This window comes from Phaenicophaeus curvirostris, unplaced genomic scaffold (assembly GCF_032191515.1).
Source record: "Phaenicophaeus curvirostris isolate KB17595 unplaced genomic scaffold, BPBGC_Pcur_1.0 scaffold_356, whole genome shotgun sequence".
NCBI classification, from domain to species: Eukaryota; Metazoa; Chordata; class Aves; order Cuculiformes; family Cuculidae; genus Phaenicophaeus; species Phaenicophaeus curvirostris.
Window position 1 is genome coordinate 51,560 of NW_027206955.1, and position 13,238 is coordinate 64,797.

Consider the following 13,238-nt stretch of genomic DNA (forward strand, 5'->3'; position numbering starts at 1 on the left):
GGGCGGCGGGGAGGCAGCGGGCGCGGCCGCCATCTTGTCGCCGAGGAGCCGAGCGGAGCGGGCGGGACCCGGCGGCGGGGCCTGGACAGCATCATTGGTGAGGGGGGAACGGGGGGCACCGCGACCGGGACCGGCGAGGAAAGGGCGGGGAGGGGAACCGGGACCGGTGAGGGAATTGGGGGGGGGAGCCGGGACCGGTGAGGAAAGGGGCGGGGGGGGAACCGGGGCCGGTGAGGAAATGAGGGGGGAGTGGGGACTGGGATTTGTAAGGGAATGAGGGGAAAACTGGGACCAGTATAGGAACGGGGGGGGAACTGGGATTTGTAAGGGAATAAGGGACCGGGACCAGTAAGGGAATGAGGGGGGGTACTGGGACCAGTAAGGGAATGAGGGGGGAATGGGACCAGTAAGGGAATGAGGGGGGAATGGGACCAGTAAGGGAATGAGGGGGGATTGAGGACTGGGACCAGTATAGAAATGGGGCGTGTACTGGGACCAGTAAGGAAATGGGGAGGGGGAAACTGGGATTTGTAAGGGAATGGGGGACTGGGACCAGTAAGGAAATGGGGGGGGAATGGGGACTGGAGTGGACATGGGGGACTGGGACCAGTAAGGAAATGGGGGGGAAAACTGGGACCAGTAAGAAAAGAGAAGGGAACTGGGACGAGTAAGGAAATGGGGAGGGGGAACTGGGATTTGTAAGGGAATGAGGGGGACTGGGACCAGTAAGGAAATGAGGGGGGAACTGGGGCCAGTAAGGAAATGAGGGGGGAATGGGGACCAGTAAGGGAATGGGGGACTGGGGCCAGTAAGGAAATGGGGGGGATATTGGGACCAGTAAGGAAATGGGGAGGGGGAAACTGGGACCAGTAAGGAAATGAGGAGGGAATGGGGACTGGTGTGGACATGGGGGACTGGGACCAGTATAGAGATGGGGGGGGCCTGGGACCAGTAAGGAAATGAGGGGAAAACTGGGATCAGTATAGGAACGGGGAGGGAACTGGGATTTGTAAGGGAATAAGGGGGACTGGGACCAGTAAGGAAATGAGGGGGGGGAACTGGGACGAGTAAGGAAATGAGAGGGGAATGAGACCAGTAAGGAAATGGGGAGGGGGGACTGGGCCAGTAAGGAAATGAGGGGGGAACTGGGATTTGTAAGGGAATGGGTTACTGGGACCAGTAAGGAAGTGGGGGGGGAACTGGGATTTGTAAGGGAATGGGGAGTACTGGGACCAGTAAGGAAATGGGGGGGGTATGGGGACTGGTGTGGACATGGGGGACTGGGACCAGTATAGAGATGGGGGGGGACTGGGATCAGTAAGGAAAGAGAAGGGAACTGGGATGAGTAAGGAAATGAGGGGGGAAAACTGGGACCAGTATAGGAACAGGGGCGGAACTGGGAGTGGTAAGGGAATAAGGGGGACTGGGACCAGTAAGGAAATGAGGGGGGGAATGGGGACTGGAGTGGAAATGGGGGACTGGGACCAGTGTAGAGATGGGAGGGAACTGGGAGTGGTAAGGAAATGGGGGACTGGGACCAGTATAGGGATTGGGGGGGAACTGGGACCTGTAGGGAAATGGGGGGAGGAACTGGAGTCAGTAAAGGGGGGGGGGGAACGGGGACACACGCCTCCATTGTCCCCAACCGTCCTCCCAATGTCCCCTAGTGCCACCTCCGTGTCACTCAGTGTCCCCCAGTGTCCCCCAGTGACCCCTAGTGCCACCCCAGTGTCCCCCGATGTCCCCTAGTGCCACCCCAGTGCCACTCAGTGTCCCCCGATGACCCCTAGTGCCACCCCAGTGACCCCCAATGTCCCCTAGTGCCACCCCAGTGTCCCCCAGTGACCCCTAGTGCCACCCCAGTGTCCCCTAATGCCGCCCCAGTGACCCCTAGTGCCACCCCAGTGTCCCCCGAGGTCCCCTAGTGCCACCCCAGTGTCCCCTAATGCCACCCCAGTGTCCCCCGATGTCCCCTAGTGCCACCCCAGTGTCCCCTAATGCCACCCCAGTGTCCCCCGATGTCCCCTAGTGCCACCCCAGTGTCCCCTAATGCCACCCCAGTGTCCCCCAACGTCCCCTAGTGCCACCCCAGTGTCCCCCAGTGTCCCCTAGTGCCACCCCAGTGTCCCCTAATGCCACCCCAGTGTCCCCCAGTGACCCCTAGTGCCACCCCAGTGTCCCCCAATGTCCCCTAGTGCCACCCCAGTGCCACTCAGTGTCCCCCGATGTCCCCTAGTGCCACCGCAGTGTCCCCCGATGTCCCCTAGTGCCACCCCAGTGTCCCCCAGTGACCCCTAGTGCCACCCCAGTGTCCCCTGATGTCCCCTAGTGCCACCCCAGTGACCCCTAGTGCCACCTTAGTGCCACCCCAGTGACCCCTAGTGCCACCCCAGTGTCCCCCGATGTCCCCTAGTGCCACCCCAGTGTCCCCTAATGTCCCCTAGTGCCACCCCAGTGTCACTCAGTGTCCCCCAGTGTCCCCTAGAGCCACCCCAGTGTCCCCCGATGTCCGCTAGTGCCCCCCCAGTGTCCCCTCCCTTGTCCCTTCCCATCCTGCTCCCTCCCTCGTTGTCCCCCGTGTCCCCCGGTGTCCCCGGTGTCCCCTGACGTGTCCCCCCGCAGATGTCCAGCTCCCCGCTGTCCAAGAAGCGCCGCGTCTCCGGGTCCGAGGCACCGCCGGGCGCCCCCCGCGCCCCCCCTCCCGCCGCGTCCCCCGCTGTCACCCCCGCCAACGTGAGTGCCACCTCGGGGACACCCAGGGCCGCTTCGGGGTCACCTGCTGCCACTTTGGGGTCACATAGTATCACCTGCTGCCACTTTGGGGTCACCCAATGTCAGCTATTGGTGCTTTGGTGTCACCTGCTGTCACTTTGGTGGCACCCGGTGTCACCTACTGGTGCTTTGGTGTCACCTGCTGCCACTTTGGTGTCACCCAATGTTACCTACTGGTGCTTTGGTGTCACCTGCTGCCACTTTGGTGTCACCTGATGTCACCTACTGGTACTTTGGTGTCACCTGCTGCCACTTTGGTGTCACCCAATGTCACCTATTGGTGTTTTGGTGTCACCTGCTGTCATTTTGATGGCACCTGGTGTCACCAACTGCCACTTTGGTGTCACGTGATGTCACCTACTGGTGTTTTGGTGTCACCTGCTGTCACTTTGGTGTCACCTGATGTCACCTACTGGTGTTTTGGTGTCACCTGCTGTCACTTTGGTGGCACCCGGTGTCACCGACTGCCACTTTGGTGTCACCCAATGTCACCTACTGCCACTTTGGTGTCACCTGGTGTCACCTACTGCCACGTTGGTGCCACCCAGTGTTGCCTGATGTCACTTACTGCCACTTCGGTGTCACCCAGTGTCACCTGGTGCCACTTTGGTGCCACCTGGTGTCACCTATAGGTGCTTTGGTGTCACCAAGTGTTGCCTGATGTCACTTGGTGGCACCTGCTGCCACTTTGGTGGCACCTGGCATCACCTACTGCCACTTTGGTGCCACCTGGTGTCACCGAGTGCTGCTTTGGTGTCACCCAGTGTTGCCTGATGTCACTTGGTGTCACCTGCTGCCACTTTGGTGACACCTGGTGTCACCTACTGCCACTTTGGTGTCACCCAATGTCACCGACTGCCACTTTGGTGTCACCCAATGTCACCGACTGCCACTTTGGTGTCACCTGGTGTCATCTTCTGCCACTTTGGTGTCACCCAGTGTTGCCTGATGTCTCTTACTGCCACTTTGGTGTCACCCAATGTCACCTGTTGCCATTTTGGTGTCACCTGCTGCCACTTTGGTGCCACCTGGTGTCACCTATTGGTGCTTTGGTGTCACCCAGTGTTGTCTGATGTCACTTGGTGTCACCTGCTGCCACTTTGGTGCCACCTGGTGTCACCTACTGGCACTTTGGTGTCACCCAATGTCACCTACTGCCACTTTGGTGGCACCTGGTATCACCTGCTGCCACTTTGGTGTCAGCTGCTGCCACTTTGGTGTCACACAATGTCACCTACTGCCACTTTGGTGTCACCTACTGGTGCTTTGGTGTCACCCAATGTCACCGATTGCCACTTTGGTGGCACCTGGTGTCACCTACTGGTGCTTTGGTGTCACCCAGTGTCACCTGTTGCCACTTTGGTGTCACCTGGTGTCACTTACTGCCACTTTGGTGTCACCCAGTGTCACCTGCTGTCACTTTGATGTCTCTTGGTGTCACCTATTGCCACTTCGGTGTCACCCAATGTCACCTGCTGCCACGTTGGTGTCACCCAGTGCCATTTTGGTGTCACCTGGTGATCCCTCCTGCCACTTAGGTGGGACTTGGTGTCACCTACTTGTCCTTTGGTGTCACCTGCTGTCACTTTGGTGTCACCTGGTGCCCTTTGTTGTGCGCAGGGCATGGCGAAGAACGGGGGCGAGGCCGAGATCGATGAGGGGCTCTACTCCCGACAGCTGTGAGACACCCCCGGGGGACCCTATAGAGCGGGGGGGGACCCTATAGACCGGGGGGGGACCCTATAGACCGGGGGGGGCACCTATAGACCGGGGGGGGGACCCTATAGACCAGGGGGGACCGTATAGACTGGGGGGGACCGTATAGACCGGGGGGGAACCTATAGACCAGGGGACCCTATAGACCGGGGGGGGACCCTATAGACCGGGGGGGATCCTATAGATTGGGGGGATTCATGGAGCTGGGGGGGGGATCCTATAGACCTCAGAGGGCCCTATAGATCTGGGGGGGCCCTATAGATCTGGGGGGGGGGATTCTATGGCTCTGAGGGAGTCCCTATGAGTTTGAGAGGTTCCTATAGATTTGAGGGGTCTCTATGGCTTTAGGGGGCATCCCTATGGCTTTGGGGGGGATCCTATGGCTTTGGGGGGGTCCCTATGGATTTTGGGGGGGTCCCTATGGCTTTGGGGGGGCTCCCAGGTTGCTTGGGTCCCTCCTGGGGCTCCCTATGGACCTGAAATGTCTCCATGGGTTTGGGGGGGCTCCTATGGCTTTGAGGGCTCCCTATGAAATCGAGGAGCTCCTTATAGATTCAGGGGGGTCCCTATGGATTGGGGGGGGCTCCCTATGGCTTGGGGGGGGCTCCTATGGATTATGGGGGGGTCTCTATGGATTTGGGGGGGCTCCCAGGGCGCTTGGATCCCCACATCTCCATGCACTCGAGGAGCTCCCTGTGGACTCGAGGAGCTCCCTATGGATTCAGGGGGGTCCCTATGAATTCGAGGGGCTCCCTATGGATTGGGGGGGGTCCCTATGGATTGGGGGGGGTCCCTATGGATTTGGGGGGGCTCCCCATGGACGTGGGGGGCCCCCCCAGGTACGTGCTGGGCCACGAGGCCATGAAGCGGATGCAGACGTCCAACGTGCTGGTGTCGGGGCTGCGCGGCCTCGGGGTGGAGGTGGCCAAGAACCTGGTGCTGGGGGGGGTCAAATCCGTCACCCTCCACGACCCCCAGCCCGCCGCCTGGGCCGACCTGGCCTCCCAGGTGAGCTCGTTAGCGCCCGGCCTCGTTAACCCGCCCCCGCGGCTAATTAAGCGCCCCCCGCCACGAGCCTGAGCGGCTCGAAGTGCAGCAAAACCCCCTCTTGAGGCGCTGAATTCACCCTCAGAGTCGTTATTATGGGTCGTTAGGGTTGATAAACACACCCCTGAGTTATTAATTAAGCTGGGGTGGGCTTGATTAGTTAATTAATGAGTCTAGAGAATGATTAGCCCTCATTGGGTTTTGGGGTGCGAGCCTGAGCGGCTCAAAAAGCAGCAAAACCCCTTCTTGAGGCGCTGAATTCATCCTCAGAGTCGTTATTATGGGTCGTTAGGGTTGATAAACACGCTCCTGAGTTATTAATTAAGCTGGGGTGGGCTTAATTAGCTAATTAATGAGTCTAGAGAATGATTAGCCTTGATTGGGTTTTGGGGTGTGAGCCTGAGCGGCTCAAAAAGCAGCAAAACCCCCTCTTGAGGCGCTGAATTCGTCCTCAGAGTCGTTATCAGGGCTCGTTAGGGTTGATAAACGTGCTCCTCAGTTATTAATTAAGGTGGGGTGGGCTTAATTAGCTAATTAATGAGTCTAGAGAATGATCAGCCCTCATTGGGTTTTGGGGTGCGAGCCTGAGTGGCTCAAAAAGCAGCAAAACCCCTTCTTGAGGCGCTGAATTCGTTCTCAGAGTTGTTATCAGGGCTCGTTAGGGTTGATAAACATGCCCTGGAATTATTAATTAAGGTGGGGTGGGCTTAATTAGCTAATTAATGAGTCTAGAGAATGATTAGCCCTCATTGGGTTTTGGGGTGTGAGCCTGAGCAGCTCAAAAAGCAGCAAAACCCCTTCTTGAGGCGCTGAATTCATCCTCAGAGTCGTTATTATGGGTCGTTAGGGTTGATAAACACACCCCTGAGTTATTAATTAAGCTGGGGTGGGTTTGATTAGTTAATTAATGAGTCTAGAGAATGATTAGCCTTGATTGGGTTTTGGGGTGTGAGCCTGAGCGGCTCAAAAAGCAGCAAAACCCCTTCTTGAGGCGCTGAATTTAGTTTCAGAGTCGTTATCAGGGCTCGTTAGGGTTGATAAACGTGCTCCTCAGTTATTAATTAAGCTGGGGTGGGCTTAATTAGCTAATTAATGAGTCTAGAGAATGATTAGCCCTCATTGGGTTTTGGGGTGCGAGCCTGAGCGGCTCAAAAAGTAGCAAAACCCCTTCTTGAGGCGCTGAAATCGTTCTCAGAGTCGTTATCGGGGCTCATTAGGGTTGATAAACTTGCCTTTGAGTTATTAATTAGGCTTGGGTGGCATTAATTAGTTAATTAATGAGTCTAGAAAGCGATTAGTTCTCATAGGAAGTTGGTTTTTTTCACTCAAGGGAGTGAAATGCCCCCCTTGGGGTAATTAACCCACCCTCGTAATCGTTATTGGGGTTTGTTATGGGAAATAAACATCTTCCATGGGTTAATTAATTAGTCTAGAGCACAATTAATTAATTGAGGGGGGTAATTAAGCCTGGGGGGGGGGTTGATGGGGTTCCTCGGGGGGGCGCGACACCCTTTTTGGGGTGATTAACGCCATCGCGGCGTCGGAGCCGGGGAGGAAGCGGGGTGGTTCGTTAGCCGTGGGGTCATTAACGAGGGCGGGGATTAATTAAGGGGGGTTTCCCTCTCTAGTTCTACCTGCGGGAGGAGGACGTGGGGCAGAACCGGGCGGAGGCGACGCTGCCGCGTCTGGCCGAGCTCAACGCCTACGTGGCCGTCAGCAGCGCCCGGCAGCCGCTCTCCGAGGACTTCCTGGCGCCCTTCCAGGTAACCCCGACAGCTGGAGGGGGTCCCCAACAGCTGGAGGGGGTCCCCACAACATCTGGAGGGGGTCCCCAAAACAGCTGGAGGGGGTCCCCAAACTCGTACGGGGCCCCGGAGGCGCCTGGGCCCAACGGAGCTGGTTGAGGCTCTCGGGTCTTCAAGCATTTGTCTCCGTGGCCGACGTCTGGATGGGGGTCCACCACATCTGGAGGGGGTTCCACAGCATCTGGAGGGGGTCCCCAGCATCTGGAGGGGGTCCACCACATCTGGAGGGGGTCCCCAGCATCTGGAGGGGGTTAACAACATCTGGAGGGGGGGGTCCACCACATTTGGCTGATGGTGATGGGTGGATGAAGGAGAGGTGGATGATGGATGATGATGAAGGACAGATGGATGAGAATGATAAGTGGAAGATGATGATTAATGGAAAATGATGACAGATAAGGAGTCAAAGATGATGATGGTGATGATGAGTGGAAGATGATGGTAAATAACGATTGGAAGATGATGATGGATCGAAGTCGATAAATGGAAGATGGTGGTGGTAACGAATGGAGGATGATGACGATGATGATGGATAATGAGTAGAAGATGATGATGATGAATGCAAGATGGTGATGGTGAAGGTGGTGTTGGAGAACGGGTGGAAGATGATGATGGGTGGAAGATGACGATGATGGATGGAAGATGATGATGGATGGAAGATGAGGGGGGATGGAAGTTGATAAATGGGAGATGATGACGATAACGAATGGAAATAATGATAACGATGGTGGTTAATGGGTGGAAGATGATGATGGTGGCGATGATGAGTGGAAGATAACAAATGGAAGATGATGATGGATGGAAGGTGATGATGATGATGAATGGAAGGTGGTAATGATGAAGGGGAGATAACGACCGGAAGGTGATGAGGATGGATGTTGAGTGGAAGATGATGATAGCGATGAGTGGAAGGTGATGATGATGATGGAAAGTGATGGTGATGATGGTGGACGGACAACGTTCGGATGATGGAGCAGGGATGGATGGATGGATGGAGGATGATGACGTTAGAGAGTGAAAAACAATGATGAACAACGGGTGGAAGATGATGGTGATGGGAGGATGAAGGACAGATGGACGATGGATGGATAGTGATGGATGGAAGATGATGGTGATGGATGGATGAAGGACGATGGATGGAAGATGATGGTGATGGATGAAGGACAGATGGACGATGGATGGAGGATGATGATGGATGGAAGGTGATGGTGATGGATGGATGAAGGACAGATGGACAACGATGATGGATGGAAGATGATGGTGATGGGTGGATGAAGGACAGACGGACAATGGATGGATGATGAGGATGGATGGAAGATGATGATGATGGATGGATGAAGGACAGATGGATGGATGATGATGGATGGAAGATGATGGATGGAAGATGATGGTGATGGATGAAGGACAGATGGACGATGGATGGAAGGTGATGATGGATGGAAGGTGATGGTGATGGATGGAAGATGGATGGATGATGATGGGTGGAAAATGATGGTGATGGGAGGATGAAGGACAGGCGGACGATGGGTGGATAATGATGATGGTTGGATGAAGGATGGATGGACGATGGATGGAGAACGATGGTGGTGGTGATGATGATGGACGATGTATGGATGATGGATCAGGGATGGATAGAGGGATGGTGAGGATGGATGGATGAAGGACAGCAGGACAAGGGGCTTGACGTTGCGGTGTCCCCCCCCGGCAGGTGGTGGTGCTGACCAACTCCCCGCTGGAGGAGCAGCTCTGGGTGGGCGACTTCTGCCACAGCCGCGGCATCAAGCTGGTGGTGGCCGACACGCGGGGCCTCTTCGGGTGAGACGAGGCCACCGGCCGGCGCCCCTCCCCGCCCCGAGAGCCTGCGGAAGGGCCCCCATCTTCTCAACCCCCCGAAACCCTCGTCTTTAGGCAGCTCTTCTGCGACTTCGGGGATGACCTGGTGGTGACGGACCCCAACGGGGAACAGCCGCTCAGCGCCATGGTCTCCATGGTCACCAAGGTTGGGGGCTCCTCAGCTTCATCTCTGGGTTGGGGGCTCCTCAAGTTCATCTCTGGGTTGGGGTCTCCTGGACTTTATCTCTGGGTTGGGGTCTCCTCAGATTCTTCTCTGGGTTGGGGTCTCCTCAGCTTCATCTCTGGGTTGGGGGCTCCTCAAATTCTTCTCTGGGTTGGGGTCTTCTGGGCTTCATCTCTGGGTTGGGATCTTCTGGGGTTCCTCACGCTCTGGGGTCTCCTGGGGTCCCTCACGCTCTGGGGTCTCCGGGTTGGGGTCTCCTGGGGTTCCCCACACTCTGGGGTCTCTGGGTTGGGGTCCCTCACGCTCTGGGGTCTCTGGGTTGGGGTCTCCTGGGGTCCCTCACGCTCTGGGGTCTCTGGGTTGGGGTCTCCTGGGGTTCCTCACGCTCTGGGGTCTCTGGGTTGGGGTCTCCTGGGGTCCCTCACGCTCTGGGGTCTCTGGGTTGGGGTCTCCTGGGGTCCCTCACGCTCTGGGGTCTCTGGGTTGGGGTCTCCTGGGGTTCCCCACGCTCTGGGGTCTCTGGGTTGGGGTCTCCTGGGGTTCCTCACGCTCTGGGGTCTCTGGGTTGGGGTCCCTCAGGCTCTGGGGTCTCTGGGTTGGGGTCTCCTGGGGTCCCTCACACTCTGGGGTCTCTGGGTTGGGGTCTCCTGGGGTTCCTCACGCTCTGGGGTCTCTGGGTTGGGGTCCCTCACACTCTGGGGTCTCTGGGTTGGGGTCTCCTGGGGTTCCTCACGCTCTGGGGTCTCTGGGTTGGGGTCTCCTGGGGTCCCTCACGCTCTGGGGTCTCCGGGTTGGGGTCTCCTGGGGTCCCTCACACTCTGGGGTCTCTGGGTTGGGGTCCCTCACACTCTGGGGTCTCTGGGTTGGGGTCTCCTGGGGTTCCTCACGCTCTGGGGTCTCTGGGTTGGGGTCCCTCACACTCTGGGGTCTCTGGGTTGGGGTCCCTCATGCTCTGGGGTCTCTGGGTTGGGGTCTCCTGGGGTCCCTCACGCTCTGGGGTCTCTGGGTTGGGGTCCCTCACACTCTGGGGTCTCTGGGTTGGGGTCTCCTGGGGTTCCTCACGCTCTGGGGTCTCTGGGTTGGGGTCCCTCACACTCTGGGGTCTCTGGGTTGGGGTCCCTCATGCTCTGGGGTCTCTGGGTTGGGGTTCCCCACGCTCTGGGGTCTCTGGGTTGGAGTTCCTCACGCTCTGGGATCTCTGGGTTGGGGTCTCCTGGGGTTCCTCACGCTCTGGGGTCTCTGGGTTGGGGTCCCTCACACTCTGGGGTCTCTGGGTTGGGGTCTCCTGGGGTTCCTCACGCTCTGGGGTCTCTGGGTTGGGGTCTCCTGGGGTCCCTCACGCTCTGGGGTCTCCGGGTTGGGGTCTCCTGGGGTTCCTCACGCTCTGGGGTGTCTGGGTTGGGGTCTCCTGGGGTCCCTCACGCTCTGGGGTCTCTGGGTTGGGGTCTCCTGGGGTCCCTCAGGCTCTGGGGTCTCTGGGTTGGGGTCTCCTGGGGTCCCTCAGGCTCTGGGGTCTCTGGGTTGGGGTCTCCTGGGGTTCCTCACGCTCTGGGGTCTCTGGGTTGGGGTCCCTCACACTCTGGGGTCTCTGGGTTGGGGTCTCCTGGGGTCCCTCAGGCTCTGGGGTGTCTGGGTTGGGGTCTCCTGGGGTTCCCCACGCTCTGGGGTCTCCGGGTTGGGGTCTGCTGGGGTTCCCCACGCTCTGGGGTCTCTGGGTTGGGGTCCCTCACGCTCTGGGGTCTCTGGGTTGGGGTCTCCTGGGGTTCCTCACGCTCTGGGGTCTCTGGGTTGGGGTCCCTCATGCTCTGGGGTCTCTGGGTTGGGGTCTCCTGGGGTTCCTCACGCTCTGGGGTCTCTGGGTTGGGGTCCCTCATGCTCTGGGGTCTCTGGGTTGGGGTCTCCTGGGGTTCCTCACGCTCTGGGGTCTCTGGGTTGGGGTTCCTCACGCTCTGGGGTCTCTGGGTTGGGGTCCCCCACGTTTCGGGGTCTCTGGGTCGGGGTCCCTGATGTTTCGGGGTCCCCCAGGGCTGTCCCGGGGAGGTGACGTGTCTGGACGAGGCTCGTCACGGCTTCGAGACCGGGGACTTCGTCACCTTCACCGAGGTGGAGGGGATGGACGAGCTCAACAAGTGCGGCCCCATGGAGATCCGCGTCCTCGGTCAGAGCGGGACTGGGGGCACCGGGAGGGACCTCGGGGGCACCGGGAGGGACCTGGGGGGCACCGGGAGGAGCTGGGAGGGAGCTGGAGGGCACTGGGATGGACTGGGAGGGACTGGGAGGGACCTGGGGGGCACTGGGATGGACTGGGAGGGACTGGGGGGGCACTGGGAAGGACCTGGGGGGCACTGGGATGGACTGGGAGGAACCTGAGGGGGACTGGGATGGACTGAGAAGAACTGGGAGGGACCTGAGGGGGACTGGGATGGACTGAGAAGAACTGGGAGGGACCTGAGGGGGACTGGGATGGACTGAGAAGAACTGGGAGGGACCTGAGGGGGACTGGGATGGACTGAGAAGAACTGGGAGGGACCTAGGGGGCACTGGGAGGAACTTGGAGGGAGCTGGGGGGCACTGGGAGGGACTGGGAGGAGCTGGGAGGGACCTGGGAGGGACTGGAAGGGACCTGGGGGGCACTGGGATGGACTGGGAGGGACCTGAGGGTCACGGGGAGGGATCTGGGTGGAACTGGGAGGGACCTAGGGGGCACTGGGATGGACTGGGAGGAACCTGGGGGGCACTGGGAGGGACCTGGGATGGACTGGGAGGGACTGGGAGGAACTGGGAGGGACCTGAGGGGGACTGGGAGGAACTGGGAGGCACCTGAGTGTCACTGGGAGGAACCTGAGAGGCACTGGGATGGACTGGGAGGGAGCTGGGGGGCACTGGGAGGGACCTGGGGGGCACTGGGATGGACTGGGAGGGAGCTGGGGGGAACTGGGAGGGAACTGGGGGGCACTGGGATGGACTGGGAGCACTGGGAGGGACCTGGGAGGCACTGGGATGGACTGGGAGGGACCTTGGGGGCACTGGGAGGCACTGGGAGGCACTGGGAATGATCTAGGGGGCACTGGGATGGACTGGGAGGGACCTGGGGGGTACTGGGATGGACTGGGGGGCACTGGGATGGACTGGGAGCTGCCCCCCCGCAGGCCCCTACACCTTCAGCATCGGCGACACGAGCAGCTTCGGGGACTACGTGAGGGGGGGGATCGTCACCCAGGTCAAGATGCCCAAACACGTCCGCTTCGTGAGTCACTGGGAGCACTGGGAGGGGACTGGGAGGGGACTGGGAGGGACTGGGAGGGACTGGGGGGGACTGGGAGGGACTGGGAGGGGATTGGGAGCACTGGAGGGACTGGAGGTGTGTTGGGAGGGACTGGGAGGGGACTGGGAGCACTGGGAGGGGACTGGGAGGGACTGGGAGGGGACTGGGAGCACTGGGAGGGACTGGAGGTGCAGTGGGAGGAGACTGGGAGCACTGGGAAGGGACTGAGAGCACTGGGAGGGGACTGGGAGGGACTGGAGGTGGATTGGGAGGAGACTGGGAGTGGACTGGGAGCACTGGGAGGGACTGGAGATGGGTTGAGAGGGGGCTGGGAGGAGACTGGGAGCACTGGGAAGGGACTAGGAGCACTGGGAGGGACTGGAGATGGATTGGGAGGCACTGGGAGCACTGGGAGGGGACTGGGAGGGTCTGGAGATGGATTGAGAGGGACTGGGAGGGGACTGGGAGCACTGGGAGGGGACTGGGAGCACTGGGAGGGGACTGGGGGGCACTGGGAGGGGACTGGGAAGGGACTGGGAGCACTGGGAAGGGACTGGGAGGGACTGGAGATGGATTGGGAGGGACTGGAGGTGGACTGGGAGGGGACTGGGAGCAC

General features: G+C 59.3%; 1 protein-coding gene across 1 annotated transcript in view; it reads left to right on the forward strand.

Moving 5' to 3' along the window:
• UBA1 (ubiquitin like modifier activating enzyme 1) overlaps positions 1-13,238 on the forward strand; it is a 40,670-nt gene continuing 27,432 nt past the window's right edge. The window contains exons 1-9 of the mRNA XM_069882799.1: positions 1-97; positions 2,623-2,733; positions 4,393-4,451; positions 5,328-5,496; positions 7,164-7,298; positions 9,049-9,155; positions 9,249-9,339; positions 11,383-11,515; positions 12,507-12,604. Coding sequence (XP_069738900.1) covers positions 2,623-2,733; positions 4,393-4,451; positions 5,328-5,496; positions 7,164-7,298; positions 9,049-9,155; positions 9,249-9,339; positions 11,383-11,515; positions 12,507-12,604 — 903 coding nt within the window. The 5' untranslated portion in view covers positions 1-97. The remainder of the gene's footprint in view (positions 98-2,622; positions 2,734-4,392; positions 4,452-5,327; positions 5,497-7,163; positions 7,299-9,048; positions 9,156-9,248; positions 9,340-11,382; positions 11,516-12,506; positions 12,605-13,238) is intronic.